The sequence below is a fragment of the Macrotis lagotis genome, chromosome 8, assembly GCF_037893015.1.
Source record: "Macrotis lagotis isolate mMagLag1 chromosome 8, bilby.v1.9.chrom.fasta, whole genome shotgun sequence".
NCBI lineage: Eukaryota > Metazoa > Chordata > Mammalia > Peramelemorphia > Peramelidae > Macrotis > Macrotis lagotis.
Genome location: NC_133665.1, coordinates 171368674 through 171389833, shown reverse-complemented (window position 1 = coordinate 171389833; position 21160 = coordinate 171368674). Strand labels below are relative to the sequence as shown.

Sequence of the window (21160 nt, the reverse complement as noted above, 5' to 3'; positions counted from 1 at the left end):
CTCTCTCTCTCTCTCTCTCTCTCTCTCTGAATGTCTCTCTGTCTCTCTGACTCTCTTGCTCGCTCTCTATCATTTCCCCCTCTGTCGCTGCCCCTATAGTTTTTTCCTGTCTCATGCTCTATCTCCTATCTGTGACTATTTCTTTGTGTGTTTCTCTCTGTCTCTCTCTGTCATTGTCTTTGTCTTTCTTTTTATCTTTCTCCTGTTGATGCTCTGGAGAACCTCCACCTTCAGGTCCAACTCTCCTGACTCCTTCCCTGTTACCACAACTTGAGGAAGGAAGTCGGCCTGGCCTCCCCTAGCGCACACACACACACACGCACACACACACACACACACACACACACACACACACACACACACACACACACAGACAAAATCACAGGCAGGTTCTCTGCAGACTTCATCTTACACCACTGCAGGTCTTTATGTCTTCCTTCCTCTTTCCTTTTTCATTCCTTCCTTTCTTTCTCCTTCTTTCCTGATTTCCTTCCTTCATTCCCTTCTTCCTTTCTTTTCTCCTTTCCTTCCTTTTTTCTCCTTCCTCCCTTCCTTCCTTCCCTCTTTCCTCCCTTTCTTCACTCTTTTCCCCCTCTATTCTTCCTTCAATCCTTCCCTCCTTCCCTTTCCTTCCCTCCTTCCCTTTCCTTCCTTTCCTTCCTTTCTTCCCTTTCCTCCCTTCCTTCAGTCCTTCCCTTTCCTTCCTTCCTTTCCTCCTTCTTTCCTTCCTTTCCTTCCTCCTTCCTCCCCTCATTCCTTTTTACCTCCTCCCTTCCTTCACTCCCTTCCTTCTCTCCTTCCTTCCCTTCTTTTTTGGTTCCTTCTCTTGTCCCTTCCCCTCTTTGCCTCCCCACTTCTCAATTTAAATGAGGTAACGCAGTGCTGGGGCCAGGCCACCTTTTGTTTGTCCTAAAAACTGCTGCAGTTACCAAGTTCATCTCGGCTTTGTTCATTGGTCCCAGTGAAGATCTGACATTCTGAGGAAAAGGGCTTAGTAGGATACCTGGAGAGCATTCAATATGAGGAAAGCAGAAATGGGCTTGATGTGGCCCCAGGGCCATTTTAAGCACATTTCCCCCCCCCCCACTTTTTTTTTTCCTGCGTGGAGCAATTGCTCTCAAATAATTGGTAACTAGAGACTTTTCTTAGGTTCTTAATCATTTAAAATTATCAGAGGGATGTCACTGGGCACAATTAGCCTTTTAAGATTGGCAAGGATAGATAGTTCCCATGAAATGATACTCAAGTCACATGGTCTCCTTATTTAGAATTGGAACTCAATTTTGAAGGATTCAAATTCAAAATCCCTCATTTTACACATGAGGAAACTGAGGTCCAAAGAGGTGACCTTTAATGCCCCTGATTACACAAGACAGTATGTGGCAGAGGCAGGATTGGAATTCAGGTCCTTGGCTCTCTCAGTACCATGCTGGCTTTTAGAAGGCCTCTCCTGACCTCACTAGCTCATTCTTCTCTTCCTTTCCCTGAGCTCCTATAGCATTGGTTAGGACAGCTAGGAGACATAGTGCATAGAACACTGGCCTTGGATTCAGGAGGATGGGAGTTCAAATCCAGCCTCAGACACTTGCCATCTATGTGACCTTGGGCAAGTCCCATAACCCTGATTGCCTCACATTCAGGACCATCGCCAGTCGTATCTGGCCACTGGACCCAAATGGTTCTGGAGGAGAAAGTGAGGCTGGTGACTTAGCACTGTCTCCCCTCACTCAAATCCAATTCATGTGCTTGTCATAGCATCACCTCCCTGATGTCATGGTCTTCTTCGAAAATGAAGGACAAAACTTCATAGCATTGGTTACCGGAGGTGCTGGGGAAGGAATATGAATTTACATAGGAAAGAAACTGGATTTGAAACCTTGGCTTTGCCACCCGAATGCCATTGGGCAAATGACTTCTCCTTTGGAGGCTTCAGTTTCCTATTTTGTAAAATGAGAAGATTAGACTAGATGACTTCTGGGAGACCTTCTAGCTCTGTGCCTAAGATCTCACGAACCTAGGATAATACTAGTATAATAGACTTTCTGAATTTCAGCAATTGCTTTATGGCTCAGCATGCCAGGGAGCTGACTGAATAGACATTCATTCACCCAACCAAGCAACCATCCTTGTCTGCGCATACAGAATAACCCTTGCCCAAGCCACAGGATCATAGTTCCTGAATTAAAAGGACCCTCATAGACTATCTAATTCAATAGGATTTGAACAGCAGAATAAGGGCTCTAATTCAATAAGGATTTGAATCTTATTTTACAGCAGAAAAATCAAAGTACAAGAATTAAATGACTAACCAATGTCTTACTTGAACACAGATCCTTTGACTTTATAGACAGAGATCCCTTCCAGAATTGACTCTCTGATTGGTCTGCTAGTGCCGAAGTTTATTAGCTGTGAAAGCCCGAGCAAGGTCCTAGAGTGTTTGAGGTTGTTCTGCAGTTGTTCAGTGTAGTCTAACTCTGCATTAGCCCATGGACCATACTGTGCATGGGGTTTTCACAGCAAAAGATACTGGAGTTGTAGGCATTTCTTTCTCCAGTGGCAAACAGAAGTTAAGTGACTTACCCAAGGTGTCACAGTGTCCAAAGACAGATTTGAAATCAAGTCTTTCTGACTTCAGGCTCAGTGCTCTATGTACTATATCTTCTTGCTACGCCATATTTCAAGACCACGGTTCAAACCCCATTTTTCCTTCTTATTCTTTTTTTTTCTTAGGTTTTTGCAAGGCAAATGGGGTTCAGTGGCTTGCCCAAGGCCACACAGCTAGGTCATTATTAAGTGACTGAGGCTAGATTTGAACTCTGGTCCTCCTGACTCTAGGGCCGGTGCTTTATCCACTGTGCCACCTAGCTGCCCCCTTCTTATTCTTTATGTGAAATCTGATGAGTCATTTAACCCCTGACTCTCAATTTCCTCTTTCATTAAATGGAGTTAGAGTAGGATAGGACTTGATGGACCCCAAGGTCCTCCTTAACTCTAAAGTCAGTGATCATCATCTTTCCCTTTGAAAACATGCAGCCTACATGAGACTCAGTTTCCTGATCTGTAAGGAGGGGATAAAATATGTTCACCATGTACCTTAAACATTTTAATGAATAATCTGTCCTGTGAATATAAGTGATAATTATTAAATCACATTTTAACATAATCAGTTTGCTTAAGGTGAGGAAAGCCTTTCTAATTAAATGATCCATGAATCTGTAATTTCATCTTTGAGGGTGCTTGAGTCACTGACACAGATTCTGTTTCCTTTGAGTCCCTCTAACTAAATGGAGTCTTTAAAGAGCTGCTGTGGTTAGAGGAAAAGAAAATCACCATTTGGCTAACCTGGTGAAAAGTGTGTCTGAACTTAGCTAGTTCATAAAAGTGTTTAGCAAGGTCTTTGGATGATGGGCATACAACTCATCATTGGACTATTGGTAGGATCTGATAAAGGTTCTGGCATAGCATTTGAAAATCCCATATTATTTCCTTGTTCCAGTGGCATCAGAGGAACCATATATACTTGAATATCTATTTAAAACATACACTATAGAATTCTCAAAAATACAGTATAAAGCTGCCCTCTTCCCAGTTATGCAATTAATTACTTCCTTCCCTCTGAACCTAGAAGTCTTCACAACTAGATGAATTTATCATGATTTTTTTCAGTTAATCACTTGCCTGATGACTCTTTTTCATATGGAGCCCAAGATATATGTATTTTGATCTCATCCAGGCACAAGTTAGTTTCCCATGTGGCATCATCTGCCTTTTAGAAGGGGGAAGGGAGATAGTGTTTTTTTCTTTTCTTTCCCTTGCTCCCATTCCCAAAGGTGATCATATTTAAGATAAAGGTTAAATAGATAGAGAAAAGTCTACAGCTCTATTTTCCTATTTCTTTTCTTAAGTAGTTTTGTGTTGATGACCCTGGGGAGCTGAAGGGGAAAGGCAGCTTCTCTGCTTCTCATCCAGCCTTGGAGCATGTAAGTGGTACATGGTCATGTTGGGGTTCTTTCTTTATCTTAGATGAACAAGTATTCCTAGATGGATGTGTCAAACCACCAATCAATCTTAAGAATTTAGGAAATCCAAAGGTCTCAACTGAGGTCTCATCAAAAGGCAAAATTGGCAGCAGAGACACTGGAACCAGTTGCAACTACTGAGGATTGCGAAGTTAGGTACTGAGCGGAAACTTTTAACTGGACGTGTCGGAGTGATCATTGCAAAGTTCACAGAGATTTCATGGTGGTGGCTGAGTGACTGGACAAGCTCAGGTACAGATTCACTTGACCAGCATAGACCCTACAGGATCCAGGACCCTGAGGATCCAGCCCATGGGAAGGGAATTGCTTATTAGTATCATCACATCTTGCAGCCAACTTGATGAGTGCTCCAAAAAAAGGTAGAAAAGCTCTACCAGAGTCAGGGATCATGACCTTTGATGATCCACAAGTATCTCACTACCAATGTACTCAAAGTTTGAATTCTTAAACCTTTGGGGGACACATTTTGAAACAACTGCTCTTATCTATCATCTAAGCAAAAAAACTTTTCTTAAAAAGTCAGCTAATTGAACTATAGCTCCCTCTGTTAATAAACCTAGAAACCCAGCCCCTGCAGGATTACATCTATGACTGTGACAGGAGCACTAGTCAGTGGACCTTCTGGGAATTTCAACTTTATTTGAAGGGTGAACAAGTGACCCCAGAAGAGATGCTATAATGAGAACAGGATCAAAATATGAACACACCTTCCATGATGGAAGTTACTTAGGCATGGGAAAGACTGGGATTCCACAACCTATCTATCATTTAGAAAAGTCTTAGGGAGTTGGTTGAATGCACAGAGAGGTTAAGAGATTTGCTCAGGAACACACAGCTAATGCATGTCAGATGTGGAAACTGAACCTGTTTTACTCAGGCTTCATTTTACTTCATTTTACTACCCATCCTCTTTAAAAAAGTAGAGCAGACACTGAATTGAAATGTTACCTGAACCAATACAAAGAATCTTTTCTTCCATCTCTTCCAAACATTCTTACCAATGGCCCATAAGTACCTAGAAGGAGAAAACCAAAAATCAAGGTGAGTGGAGTGGAGAGGGGTAGGGTGACAGCATTATTTCCCAAAGCCTGGGAGAGTAAAGCAACACTTTGTAGCCATGGGAATAGAAAGCCTAAGGACAAATCATCAGGCATTTATGGATTCATCCCTTTAAAGGGACCAATTGGGGCAGATGTTAAAAAATCTTGGGGGGTGGGGGCAGAGCCAATAGAGAAAAGGCAGGACTCCCCAGGGCTCTCCTCCAAACCACTCCAAATAGCTTTAAATGAGGACTCTAAACACATTCTAGAGCGGCAAAACCCACAAAAAGATCAATCGAAACAATTTTCCAGTCCAAGCTACTTTGGAAGAATGGCAGGAAGGGTCTGTTGGCCTGGGGTTAGAAAGGATTCACAATGCAGCACAGGTGCACAGGAGCAAACCAGCCCCGGTCATCCAGGAACAGACCAAGGGGCACCTGGGCCCATGGGGGGCACCTGGACCATGGGGAGAGGGGGGATGCCAGAGCCTTGGGGGGCACCTCTAACTGCAGGGGAGGATGGGGGGACACCTGGACCCATGGGGGGTGGGCAGTTCCTGATCTCTGAGGCCAGAGACTGCCAAGAGCAACCTAGGTCAGCGGGAAAACTGCCACAAGGGGTGAGAGCAGAGCCCAGTCTGGGGGGGGGGGAGCCGACCCTGATGAACCAGGAGCAGGCCTGGGGAACTACTTCCAGGGCGCTGGAGACCGGAGAGGGGTCGGGGGGGGGGGTCTGCCTGGGGTCTCTTTGCTATCACTGAGGTAGGATTCTGTTGCTGTCTGTACTCAGTCTGAGGCCCCAGGCCCAGCAAGAGGAGCAGAAGCACCCCAGAGCTTTCTGCCCCAGGGGAGCAGGGACCCTCCTCACAGTTCCTTGGGGCCCCGGTGGTCACCCACAGACCAGAGCACAGGTCAGAGAGTAGTCAGTCAGTCAGACCTGGCAGAAATTGAACACTGGCAGGTTCTTGGGGTGTCTCTGAAAACAGCTGCAAAAATTGGGGACAGAACATCCTCCACCCTGGGGCCAGAGCCTCCTATTACCAAAAAGTTAAAATCAAGTCAGAGGCTGGGGAAATGAGCAAACATTAGAAGAGGAAACAACCAAAGAATTATTTTGATGGAGGATCAAAATACATACTCAGATAAAGATAACAAAGTCAAAGCTTCTGCATCCAAAGCCTCCAAGAAAAATATGAATTTTTCTCAGACCAAGGAAGAGCTCAAAAAAAAAAATTGAAAATCAAGTAAGGGAGGTAGAGGAAAAACTGGGAAGAGAAATGACTGCAGTGGGGGAAAATTGGAAAACCAAGTCAGCAGCTTGGTGAAGGAGATACAAAAAAAAAAAACCTTTGGGAGCAAAAACTCCTTGAAAATGTGGCAAAGAGGAGAAAAAAATGGTGCTAAGTCCTTCCAGTTATGATTATTTTACTCCTGGTAAGATCAAATTTTTTAAAAATATTTTCTTTTTTTTTTTCCTACTGTGGTTCCTTAGAAAAGAATGTCAACTTATTGTGGTATCTCATTGCTTCTATGAACGGTGGCTAATTTACATGAGGAAATTCTGATCATGATCAGAATTGTTTCCCCCAGCCTTTTCTAATGCAGACACTGTACATATAGCTAGGCAGCAGCTGCTGAAAACAAGAGAGATATCTCTGGATTTGAGCAAACCTCCCATGGGAAGACTCAGTTTCACAAAGTGAACTAGATGTTTCTTCACTTTGGAGGAGAGGTCTCTATTGGATTGCTTTGATACCCTTCTCCCCCACCTAGCACTGAAAACAAAGAACAACAGATACAACTTTGATTTACAAGTGGATGCACATTTGTGGGCAAATAAAGAGGGGAAAGATCTCTATTTTAGCATCTGTGGAGTACATAGCTTGTAACATCATTTCACCAAGGTCAATCTCATCCATGTGATGTCCCAGTGAATAAAAAAATAAATTGGATTAGCTGCAACAGAACCCAGGTCCTGTGATACCAATTTTAGTACTTTTCTATGATACCATGTGTTTTGGATTTAGGGTTAAGAAGTTAAAATTAAGCCTCAGATACTTATTACCTATGTGACTCTAGGAAGGTCTCTTAAATTATTGTCTGCCTCATTTTCCCCATCCCTAAATGGGGATGGTAAGAGCACTTCTCAGGGATGTTGTGAGAATAAAATGAGTTAACATATATACTTTGTAAACATGGAAGTTTCATAGACGTCAGTTATTATTGCAATTCTGGCTTTGTTATTTACTCCCCATGTGACTTTGGACAAATTACTTTGGATTTAACTTTCTTCTGTAAAGTGGCAATAGTGATAATACCTCCATTGTGTCTTTCATCTCTGAATTAGAATAATTAATGGATCAGTTTCTTGTGCATCTCATTAGTTGGAGCTAAAGACAATGCCCAGAGAATTCTTAAAATGTCTTGAGCAATGTTTATATCACTGGAATAAGTATGGAGATTCTCAAGGTGACAGGAACAACATTCATTTTGATGTTTAAATTCCAATTTATTAGCTAAAAATATTAGTCTCATTGCTTTCTAATCACACCCCCAAAACAATATTACACATCACAATTATATATCTTGTATAAGCCTGGGCATATCATATTCAGAGGTCATGTATCATATTTTTAGCATCTCAGCTAGTCATTGGAACTTATGATGTAGTAGCCCATTCTGTTTTTACTATCTCTCTCCTGTCTTGAAATGCCACCGATTTTGAACTATTGGAGTATAAATTAATTTTAACATAAATGACTATGATAAACTGAACTTGATTGTTTTTATCCTACTGTTCTAATCAGTTTCTTTTTTATTAATTTTTTATTTATTTAAGGCAATGGGGTTAAGTGACTTGCCCAAGGTCATATAGTCAGGCAATTATTAAGTGTCTGAGGTCATCTCTGAGCTCAAGTACTCCTGACTCCAGGGTTGGTGCTTTATCCTCTGGGCCACCTAGTTGCCCCTCTAATCAGTTTCTAAAAAATTCATAGGTGTGAACCTGTACTTGAGATTTTTATTTTGGTAAGATTTTTTTTAAAAACTGTAACTGAAACTCTTTTCCTTCCACATCTATGATCACTAGGGCAAGTCATTTAACTATTCTGGAGCTCAGTTTCCTCAGCTGAAAACTAAGGGTATTAAACTAGATGACTTCCACCCCTAAACCTATGACCTGATAATCCATTTTTAGGATAAAGCAAATTAGTGCAGCACAGTATCAACTATTTTAAAAGTTTTTTTTGTTTTTGTTTTACTTATTATAAGAGATAGCATTGATTGGACCTGACTGGAGTAATTGTTGTTCAGTCATTTCTATTGTCCGACCCTTCATAGTCCCATTTGGGGCAGAGATACCAGGATGGTTTGCCATCTCCTCATTTATTTCATTTGATAGATGAGGAGCTAAAGCAAGGAGAGTGAATTGACTTGCTCAGGGACACACAACTACTAAGTGTCTGAGGTCACATTTGAACTCAGTTCTTTCTGACTCCAGGTTTGGCCCTTCAGTCCTGGCCCTGCATGCTCAAGACTCAAATACTATCACAGAGATTTTTTTGATAACTGTGTTTTTTTTAATCACTTTACAAATGGTTTCACAATGAGGGAATGATCCCCAAATCTTTAGGTTGCATACCATACAGATAATGTCAATAAGACCAATGCAAGTTACCTTTATAATTCTGTCAGTCAGAATTGTGGAACATACATCTAGTAAGAAATTAAAGCAATTTGGACAGTTCTGTATATGGGTTATTACAAAGAGAGAGGATGGCAACAGAGAGGAGCTAGGACTGGAAAACTGGGTTAGACAAATGCTGTGAGAGGACCGTCTTTCTCTCAATGTAACTTGACCCTGTCTTTGTAGCTTCAAGTCTATCAGAGTTACCTAAGCATTTCAATAACTTGCCTGGGGTCAAACAATCAATTTGTATCAGGCAATATTTTGAAGTCTGATCTTGATGTCAAAGACAGTGTGAGAGCTTGTGATTTGTTTGAATATAAAATAGAATTCATCAACTGTAGCTTAAAATCAGAGGAATGAGAATTGCCCAAGGCAAATGTTATTACAAGCCTCTGAACCACCTTAGATGTATTTTTATTTCACTCCTGGAAGATGAATCTTATTTTATCCTTGTAACTGAAAAATGAATGTGTGTCCTCAGAGCAAATGGTGCTGACAAGTCAGCAAAGCCAGCTAGAAACCTACCCAGAGTGCTTCATATTTTGAGGTTTATCCATTCGGACGGCAAGTTTAATTTTCAGATCTTGATCAGGGCAGTTTTTGGAAACGGTCATTTTATGCCATTCTGATTGTTTGGGGCTATTAGGGGTAGGACGGAGAACAACCTGGAAGGGAAAAGAGATAGTCATTTTAGCCAGTTTTATTCAACAAACATTTGTCAATCACTATGTGGCAAAGCTATGCCAGCTGAAATTTAAACTCAAAGAGTTTATTTACCAATTGGAAACAGTTAAGAAACACACAATTATGTAATTTAGACCTAGAAAGAACTTTGGAGAACATTCTATATTCTAAGCACCCATTTTAGAAATGAGAAGGTTGAGGATTAGAGGATGAAGCGATGTGTCCAAGGTCCCATAGGGCGGCAGAACTGGACTTCAGACCAAATCCTCCAGTTCCAATCTGGTGCTCTTTATTCTATCTCACATTACCTCATTTCCATGTTATCTTCTCCTCCTTGAAGAGGAGATGCATTTCTTGAAGCACCAGCCGTCCTATGCTGAGAACTGTAAGGGATCGTGAAAGAATCAGTCTAACTTCCACCATGTAACAGATGAGAAAAGAGGGAGACTCAGAAATTGAGGATCCCATGGGCTAAACACAAGAACCAGGATTTTTTAACCCTAATCTAACCCTCTTCCTCCACTACACAACACTGTAGCTTTAAATCTCAGTGGGAGACAAGGATGAAGGCATGGAAATCCAGAACTAGAAAGTCTTGGGAGGGAAAAAATAAGGGGAATGGTTGCCCTGGAAAAATTTATTTTATTAAAATTAAAAACCACTCTGCTAAAAAAAAAGAAACCAGTGGAAAGAACACCAAAAAGTGATTTTCCAGGCTTCTTCTCCTAATGTTCTTTTTTGTCAGAGTAAGAAAGATGAGATGAGTGACCTTGAGAAGGTCACAACACAAAGTAATCACAGAGAGATGGAAAGAAAAATCTATTCTTCTATTGGAGTAGTTCATGTTGACTATAGTTGAGGCAGTAATTGGCATACAGACTGCTTTAATGTTTGCATCATGCTGGTCCTACATTATTTATTTCACTTGAACCTCATCACAACTCTGAGGGACAGTCACTGAAGGCAACATAATTCCCATTTTGCAGATCCAGAGTGGTTCACTAACTTGCCTAGTAATATAATGTAAAGGAATGGATATTAGAGAGTCTGAATCCAGGATTATCCTTAACCCATGCCCTGTTCTCTGTCTACTATAAACCTACTGCCTCTCTACAAAAGAAATTCTGGGTATAAGATTAGAAAGATGAATAAAAGGCATTTCACTTACTAGTTTGGCTGAAACCTGGGTCTATTTCTGGCAGGCAATGCTTGGTGAAAAGGTGATTAATCGCCTCAAATAATTTCATAGTGTTGCCCATGTAATAGCGTCAGAAATTCAAAGCAAAACTAGGAAACTGGATATTTCTCTTGGATACCCTAGTTCTAGCTCTCTTTGCCTTTATATGTACCCTCCCTCCTGCTAAAAATGTATTTGTATGATTAATTAACAAAAGGTTTTCCATTTAATGGTAGTCCAAGAGAAAATACTGAGACTCATCTTTGAACTAATTCATGAGTCCATTCAAAGTCATCCCCTGGGAAGGACAAACACTTAATTCCAATATATCATGACTCATCAACAAACAGATAAGTTCCAGAAGTCACCTGAGGTTCAGGGAAGTTAGGCAACTCACCCAGGATCTCAGATATTCTGTCCCATATCTTTACAACATTGAATCTGGCACAATATTGTGCTGTGCTGACCTTACCCTATTGGACGAATGTTTGGATATTGGAGAGCCCAGAATATTTTCTTTGGAAGATATGTAATAATAGGAAAGCTTAATCTCCTGAGAGTAAATTTTATTTTGGAGGAAAAGCTGAAAGTTATTTGGAGATAGATGTGATGATTAAGGTAAAAATCTCAGAGGTGTCAGACTCTTGAGTGAAATATGACCTACATGAGTAGTGTGCAGCCTTGAACTAGATTAAAATGGAGTTCTTACCTTGTTTTAATGTGTTCATGTATTAATAGAAAAGAAGAATATAACCATAAATGTTTTTCTAAATCAATATGCATCCCTCACTGGTCCTTATGTATGAACCAGGGGTCTATTTCTATTTGAGTTTGACACCACTGATAATAATGATCAAGCTGGGTGATATGGGCTTGTTTTAAAAAAAAATCAGAAGCAAAAAAGGAAACAGTTGTAAGGTGATGAGGGTAATTTTATTTTTACTCTAAAATTACCTCTGAAGTTAGGGTCATTATTGTGGACGGCATGATATTTTCTGAGATTTAAATGTTTGGATAGGTTCAATGTGACAGCTTTCTGGTCAGCTTCTATTTTGCCTCATTTCCTCAAATTCAGCTTTGGATTAATTAATTCCTTGATCATTTTATGAAAGGCAGCATAGTACAATAGATAGGGAGCTGATTTCAAGTCAGGAAGGGGTGAATTCAAGCCTGATTTTAGATCGATATTGACTGTGGGATACTTGCCAAGTAATTTAACTAGTCAGTGCTCTAGGAAACTCTAAGACTAAGTTTCAGAGAAGGTGATAGGTAACCTGTATTTTCTCATCTGGAAGTTTCCTTTATCAATGAAATAATAGGGACAGACATTGTACTGTCTAATTTATATAATTTTTCCCTTTAAAATCACATAATCTTGTGAGGAGAATAAAAGGACACCACATTAAAGCCAAGGAGAGACTATAGACTCCTAAGTTTGTTCCTTGGTCACATCACATCTTGATTATTCTGTCTTTCCTTTAAAGAGAAAGATTACTCAACAGGAGAGGGCTGGGGTGGGGAGACTGCTTCATACCATTTCATATAAGCATCAATTAAAAGAATTAGTGATGTCAAACTTAGAGATTGGATAATTTCATGGGGGGAAAATAGAACTCTCAAAATATTTGAGGGGTTGGCATATGGGAGGATTCAATTTCTTCAACTTGGGCCAAGTGAGTGTTGCTAGAATGAGTGGGTAGAAATTATTCAAGATAAAGAATAGCTTCCTAATTCTTACAATGGAAATAGTACCTCTCTGAGTTATTTAGAAATGGGATAGAGACTAGTCATGGAATGTTTGTGTTTGAGGCAGGGCAGAGTTAGATGGGACCTTCGAGATCCCTGAATCACCAATTTTCAGTTGGAAGGGTCTAGTCTAACCATCTCATTTTATAGATGAGGAAAATGGGCCTCAGAGGTTAAGTGACTTGTCCAAAGTCAAGCAATCTAAATGACTGGATGATGATGAAGATAAAATTTAGGCCTCAGTCCTCTGACTTCCAAACCTGGGTTCTTTCCCACTGTATCAATGTTGCTTCTGAATCTAAAGTCTTTGTTTCTAGAAATGAATCTGTGATGTTGAACCTTGAGGTCCATAGACAGGATGATTTGATACTAAAACCTCCAAATAATGCCTACCAAATCTATTTGTGAAGGCAAACCATTCAGCATGACCAAAAGGAAGTGATTACACTTAACAGAAAGCAGTGAATGAAATATTCCAAAAATGGTAGAAAGATCCAGTGTGTATCAGGGAGATTCTCTTCTATCATTAAATGACACCCAGATGAAGAATTCAATGGGAACCAAGTCTTTGTTATCAGGTTTTGTTTCCTATGACCAATGACTTGTATTTAAGGACATTTAGGTTTTTTGCAAGGCAATGGGGTTAAGTGGCTTGCCCAAGGCCACATGGCTAGGTAATGTAATTGTTGTCTGAGGCCATGAAAGTTTTTAAAGAAATATAAATGGTTAGAGAAAGAACAGTTATAAGGACATAGCCATATCATGAGTTACAAGGGACGTAGAACCCATCAAGTTCAAATCTCTCTTTCAGAAATGGAAACAGGTCCAGAGAGATAACCTAACCAAACAAAATTTGAATCCAGGTCTTCTTTTTTCTGAGTTGGTGTTCTTTCTGGCAGTCAGACTATCTCCTAGGGCATCCTCCAGGTTCATCCAGATGAAAACAATTTAAGATGGTAGCAATTTAAATTAGGAGGCATGAAAATGTTTTGCAGCCATCATAAAGGGCAAGACTCAAAAGACATGCTTTTTTATTTTTACTCCTGCTAAGATTACAGGGCTTATGGTTCTTGTAAGAGCTAAGATCAAATCACACTTATTATATCAAGCAGAAAAAGAAAAATATACTTTTATCTATAATTCTCAGAATAGTATCAGAAGTCTATTAAATTACAGCTTCTAGGGCCAGGGCTGAGGGGTATGTGTCAGCTTCTCTGGACACTCAGTGGTCAGTGGTTAGAGCTCAATGACAAAGAGGACAAGGATTTATAGAATGTCATTCATCAATAGAGCTGGAAGGAATTTTGGAAGCCTTCCAATGTAAGTCTTTTAAAAAATTTTACATATGAAAATAATGAGTTCTAAAAAGGAAAAATGAGAGTCACAGGATCAAATTAGTGGTAGTACCAAGATTAGGTCAGATCTCCTGACACCTGATCCAGTGTTCTTTGCATGACTTCATGGCACCCAATCCTTATGTGGTCTTTGTAAATTTATTTTTTCCAGTTTTCAAACATTTATTTTCTCTCTCTTCTACCACCTTTCAGTTGAAAAAAAGGAAAACAAACCTACCATGGAAAAGAAACTAAATTCCTTTATTTGACCATTGCCAAGAATACTTTTCTTTTGTCTCATATCTTATTTTTCCTGTTTAGTCTATCATGCCAAGAGACTGGCATATTCTTCATAATGAGTCCTTTGGAATCATGGTGCATCAATGCTTGATCAGAGTCTTTCAGTTTATTATATTTATAATAAAACTGTTACTATTTTTTTCCTAATTTTACTTTTCACATCTGTTCATATCAAAATTTCTCTGAAACCATTCCCTTAGTTGTTTCATAAATGATCATTTAAACCAGGGCTGTCCAACCTTACTTTAAAATTTTTTATTGAAACAATGAACAACATAATTTGATTTGCCATTTTAGTGAGAGCTCTGTGGTAGCTTGGTTTTGTTTACAAAAGCCTTTAGTTAAGCCACTGGGGGCTGCAAAAAAATCTCTGCAGGCTGCATTCAGCTGGAACAGCCCTGGTCTAAACATTATACACCTTTCCTAACTTACAGTCACATCCTCAGTTTATAATTCTCAGTCACCACAAAAAGGATTGCTATAGATTTAAAAAAAATTGAAAAATAAAGGATGGCTATAAATATTTTTTAAATAAATGGGGATTTTTCTTTTATTTTTCAGATTTTCTTTGGAGTATTGCTCTAACAGTCATATACCTGGGTCAAAGTGAGCACTTGGGTAAATTTCTGGACATAATTCCAAGTAACTGTTGCTTTATGATGTCCATGGTTATGGAATTTCTTATCTGATTCCAATAAAATTGGTGTCAACAAGTCTTATGGAATCAGGAGTATAGATTTAAAGTGGGAAGTATCTTAAAAATCTTTGAATCTAACCCTCTTGCTCTAAGATGAAGAAATAGACCCAGAGGGCTAAGTGACTTGCTCCAAGTCATGCAGCTGGGGAAGGATTTGAGTTCAGATTTTGCCGACTCCATACCCACTTATTTAAGTTTACGAGGCGGACCAAGTGAGGCGGTATGGAAAGATCCGTATTATCTTTCATGACTATTGAAAAAGAATAACACTATCAGCAGCGACAACAACCACCGCCTCCCACAGAACACATCTTCACGATTATGAATAACTCAAATAAAAAAGGAGGAAAAAAATGGATTTTGGGCTCTTGGTTTTGCAAAGGGAGTCCTAGTGAACCACATGGGATCTGGGGGATGTGAGAGGGATAGGAGTAAAATATTTGAAAAACCAAAACTCGATGAAAAACAAACTAAATATAGACTCAACAAAACCTGGAGCCCCCTAAATTTTGCTATTGCCATGGCAGAGAGCCATGGTGGGTGGCGTGGGCTTTGATTTTATGAAGTATCTGTGCCCTCCAAGTGTTTGGGAGGTGGGTTCTTTTTCAAAAATCTCACTTCATTCAGAAGAGGGGAGGGGGGGATTTAAATATCCCAGGCATTGTAGCTTCATTAAAGATATGTCAACCTCCTGCATAGATCAAGTCACATCTCAGTGAGTTGATGGTGACATATGGTTTGTTGTGCATTGTGGGAGAATGGTATGGAATAGGTTGGGAATTTGCATAGCATACTCAGATGTCCTGAGAGAACTTCCTTCCTCTGCATCCCTTCCAATTTCTTCCAAACCTGTATCTGACCTTTTGAAAAGTCTCCTCCTTCAAATGGAAGGAAATTGATAATAATTAAAACACAAATGCTTACCTCAGAATTTTTATTTAACTATTATATCAAGACATGACAGTGACTCAATTTTCATGGGGAATGGCAACAAAGCTATGAATGAAGCTACCTTAGACTGGAGACTTCAAAAAGTCTTTGACCTTCGGTCTGGATAGAGTTTGCCTTTCTGTCATCCCAAGGTCTCTTCTCCCAACTCTGGACCTTTGCATAGATGTATAAGCTATCTCCTGGAATTTAGTCCCTCTTGTTGTATCTTCAGTCTCCTCTTCCTCCTCTTGCCCTTAATAATACACTGACAGATTCAGCCTTTGAATAGAACCCACAAACTGAAAGGGAATTATTCATGGAGTGTCATAGTAAAAAATCTGATGATGGAGTAATGAACAGGGTAATAATACATGAGAACTGAATGATCATCTTTTCAATATGCTGATCACTGATTGTGTTCTTGATGAAGTAATGTTTATAACTCCACATTTTTATGGGGGAATTGAGGAGGGTTCAGAGATGAAAAATCAAAATGTTTAATAGATTCATAAGAAAAGATCAAAGGCACAGGCAGACAAGGTCATTTCTTTTCCCTGAACCTACTGTACCACATCACTCTGAAATATCTCAAGGATATTTAGAAAGAGGAATGCTGACCACTTGTTCTTCATCTTCATTCATGGCAAAACAGGAAGGGCTGAAACCACAGCTAGTAGAGGTCAACTGAATATAGGAACATCTCTGTCCTACCAAGTATCCCATGGTGGACTAGATTAATGAGGATTGCAGAGTGGCTGATGGCATAGCACATTTGTTCTTTGTAGGAGTTCCATCTCCAGTTGACTAAGGCATAGGAAAGAAAGAAATGGATAAATGGACTTACCATGAAAGAATGAGTGAGGTTTCCTGTCAAAAATATGGAGGGATGGGAGTAAAATCAGGATTTACACAGTTAAGTAGAGGATGGTTTGAATTTTTTTTTTCAGATCTTGTCCAGTGTATTATAGTGGAAATTCCATTTAAGTGTTGGAATAGATTCCTGCTGAGGTTCTTTCTAACTCTCATATTTGGGAAATACTCTTTATTTCTTTTGAGTTCTCTGGTTATGCCAGAAACAAGACCAAGTCAAGAAAAAGGGGAAACAATAAGAATATTTAGAATAGGAATATCTAACCACTTTCTCATTTCTGTTGAAGGTGCCCTTACTGCTAGTCACTAATGCTCATAACCTCGGGATTATCCTTTTATCTTTCCATCTTTCTTACTTCCCACCCAACTTAACACTATCCAATCAGTTATTAACTTCTGTCAATTCTACCTCCAGGACAAAGCTTGTGCCTGGTCCCTCTTTTCCATGCACACATCTGATATTCAACTATAGCTCTCATCCCCTCTTTCCCAGACTTTGATGGAAGATCTCCTCCTCATGCTTTCTGTTTCCTACTCTCTCTAACCTAGCCTCTCTCTACCCAGCTTCCAAAAGAAGTTTCTTAAGCACAAGTATGAGCATGCCATTGGTTTCATCAAAAATCCTTCATTGATTCCTTATTGTCTTCAGAAAGAAGTACAAACACTTGGGATTCAAGGTTTGCCACACTATTATCCTAACCCACTGTCCTTGTCTCATTTCAGATAACTTCTCTGGCAATCTATCTTCTAGTCAACCTGGGTAAAGAGCTTTTCCATGCATCTTCAGTCTTTATCTCTCCTGTTGGGCATGTGTACCTTCATCAATCTCTCTTCCTGCAGAGCTTCTCTAAGAACCTTCAGGAAGATATTCCTGATATAAAGTCATACCCAGAGTACATCTTCCTTCTCAAATGACCATGAATTTATATGTATACTTCCTGATTTCCCCAGTAGCATGTAAAGTCCATGAGATCAGGGATTGTTTATTTTTAGCTTTATATTCTCATGGCTAACACTATGACTGACACAGGGTAGATGGTTAAAAAGTTCAGATCTATTCAATAGAAGTCAATTCAATTAACCAACTATCAATATAATTCTCCTTATATTAATATTCATGATGAATATGTTTTACATATATATGTACATATATAGATATAGATATAGATATAGATATAGATATAGATATAGATATAGATATGCTTTTTGAATGGAAAGGCCCAGGAGTTACTCATTCATGCAATAAACATTTATTAAGCAAAAACTATCAGGACTGGGTAGATAGGAAATCTGTGATCTCATCAATGAAGATAATATTGATATAGTGCTTATTATGTGACACACAGACTTTAATCCATATTATCATATTTTTCCTCACAACAACCTTGGGAGATAGGTGTCACTATTATCTCCATTTTAAAGATGAGGAAACTGAGGCAAACTGTGATTAAGTGATATGACCATGGCCTCACAGTTAGTATCTGGTCACATTTGAACTCAGCTCTTCCTGACTCCAGACTTGTCCATTATTCACTGTATCACCTATCTACTTCTTCCTTCCCATCCTGTATGTTCCAATTCATTCATTAGTTACTCACTCACAATTCAGTACTAAGCATTTATTAAATACCTGCTGTTTGCCTATCATTTTGTTAAATGAACATTGCTGCTTGTTCTTCATTCTCTAATAGGATCATGACATCAGGGAGGTGATGCTATGATATCAAGTAAATTGAATGTAAGTGAGGGCTGCTATCGGAGGTCACCAGTCTCACTCTCTCCTCTGGAGTCCTCTGGGTCCAGTGGTCAGATATGAAAAGGAAGACTGGAGATGGCTCTCATGTTAAGGGATAGTGACACAAAGAAAGGTCATAATCAATCATTCCTGCCCAAAAAACTCAAAGTCTAATGGTGCCTACTCCATGCATTCTTGTTCATATCCTCCCATATATGGAAATAATTTGGTAAACACATTTTCAGATTAAATTACTTTTATATATATATATATGTATGTATATATATATATATATATATATATAATTGGCATCACTGGAATTCTTAAATAATATAATTAGCAATCATTGATCTCTCTCACACTGGCCTACAGAAAAGGAAGGGACTTAATTGAAATTCTCCACATTTTAGAATTCCAGGTTGAGATTACCACGTGGCTCTAGAGATTGAGGGAACTTAATGTTCTCAATTTATACATTAGCATAAAAACCTCCTAAGAAAGCCAACGGTTTCTAAATTGGTAAAAATCACCATGCCTGAGAAGAAGGAAGAAATGCAGTTTTCACTTTGATAATAGACTCAGAGGGAGGGGACTTTAGAGGTCTGATTCATTTCTGGTTCAGGCCTCTCATTTGACAGATAAGGAAACAGAGATTAAGTGGCCTGCCCAAAATCATTGGCAGGAATCAGCTGTGCTTAGTGAAGTAGCAGAATTGGGTTATAAATCAGGGTCAGGGCCCCCAACAATGCACCAAGAAACTGGTCAATGAAAACCACCCTCTATATGCTGCCATGCTCAAGTCCTCTCTTCCTATCATGTTGGGCATATACTGTGAAGGCTTCTGTGGCCTCAGAAGAAAAGTATTTACTCTGAAATAACCAGGCCTGCTTTCTGCTGGAAATCTCTTATAGTCAAATGGTCCCAGGCTTTATAACTTCTTTAAAAAAAAAAAAGACATTATTAGGACAGCTAGGTAATGCAGTGGATAGAGCACCAGCCCTGGAGTCAGTAGGACCTGAGTTCAAATCCAGTGTCAGACACTTAATAATTACCTAGCTGTGTGATCTTGGACAAGTCACTTAATTCCATTTCCTTGCCACAAAACAAACAAAAAAAAACCCAACAAAAAAAAAGAGGACATTGGAGCACCACCTATTAATCTTTAATGAGAAATAAACAATCCAAATTTTTGACCAAAAATGTTCTTTGGAGTTCTGATGAACACATTGTTCTCATGTTCTTGTCTCAAACCTGGAGAAATTTTTTGGGGAACTCTTAGGAATGAATGGAAGGTAAAATGTCACGCATTGCTATCACAGTGTAGTCACAGGGTGAAGAAAGGCAAGTCTGTTCTGGGTTGGGGAATGCTGTTATAAAGAGGATATGCTAAGCTGGATTGAATTGCCCTAAGAAATTTAAAGCAGCCTCTGGTAGGTCTTGAATAAAATTAATTGACAATAATAGTATTTATTTAAGGTTTGCAAAGTGCTCTATTTATGTCTATTTTTTATATTCAAAAATTCTTGTCCTCTTTGTCAGAACTTTATCTAGGAATTCTGGTACCCAAATATGCACCAGCAGAACGACTCCTGGGGAAAGCACAATTGTATAGTAAGAGATAATACTGCCAGTCAAGCAAAGAAAATGATGAAGTAAATTAGGGTAGGACACTTAGGCCTTTACTTGAGAGGGTCCTTATGATACTTGCAATCATTTACTAACTAAAAGCAACATTCTTAGCACTCATGGAGGATAATTAGAATAGGAAGCTACCAGTTGATGTGCTCCTCTTAAATTTGTATACACTCTACTCCTCACCTCCTCAACATTGATTTAAAGGGGTTTCTAGGGTCTTTCTCTCCCTCTCATCGAATAAGTATCTTCTCTTCAACTGAGGATGCAATTCCACAGTTCTTTCGGGTTTCATTTGCCCTAGGTGCCAGCATTTTCAGTTATGGAGTGCTTCATTGTTGGGGATCACCACATTAAATATTCTCCTGCGGTGTTCCTTTGGAGTGTTGGAGTTGTGGGGAGGCAGTTATTTGTATTGTCATTTCTGCCGGAGCATTTAGAGTGTTATGTTATGGAGGCTGGTATGTCTTGGACCAGACTAACCCATTTCTATGGTAATCAGATGTGACTGGGATACCTGGGAAAGGGCTGGAGTTACGATCTCCCTCTCTTTGAGTCCTTATTCCATTCACACTATTTTATTAAGTATCAGATACAGTGTTAAGTGATGTCACAAAGACAAAAATAAGCAAAACACAATGTATCTGCATACCCCATCCAGCTATTCTTCCATTCATCCAGGACATCTTGCTGTCTGCCTCTTTTGCTACCTTCATATCCCCTTAAGTTGAGTACTATCTGCTCCCCCCCCCCACTTTCCATCACCTCCATTGGGATCAGTAATAAAATCATAGCAGGACTATTATTCCTGAAAAAGTAATTTCTATTTAATGACTGCTCTATTCACCATCATACCATCGCTATGATTTCCCCACGCAAAAACACCCTTTCTTAGCCACCAATCTCCTACATATGTTGTCTTCTTCTATTAAAACGTGAGCTCCTTGAGGGCATGGGCTATCTTTTTTTATATTTGTATTTCTAGTGCTTAGCAGTGTGCACCGATATGTTGAAGGACTTAATAAATACTCATTTATTTGTTCATGAAATTTCCATTCCATTGAAGTGTCAAACAACAAACAAATAATCAAATACAAATATAAAAAATATACAATTACCAAGTAATTTTTGCATGTGTGGGAAGAGCGCAATGGGGGTAGGGAATGTCTGAAAATGCCGCCTGTAGGAGGTGGCACTTGAACTGAGCCTTGGAGAACTCCAAGGCTTCCAAGAGGCAGAGGTGAGGAGGGAGAACAGAGTAGGCATGGGAGATTGTCATGTACTGCAT

At 39.4% G+C, this 21160-nt stretch overlaps 1 protein-coding gene across 1 annotated transcript in view; it reads right to left on the bottom strand.

Moving 5' to 3' along the window:
- CADPS (calcium dependent secretion activator) overlaps positions 1-21160 on the bottom strand; it is a 557039-nt gene that overhangs the window by 217461 nt on the left and 318418 nt on the right. Inside the window, 2 exon segments of the mRNA XM_074198830.1 lie at positions 4989-5055; positions 9293-9432. Coding sequence (XP_074054931.1) covers positions 4989-5055; positions 9293-9432 — 207 coding nt within the window.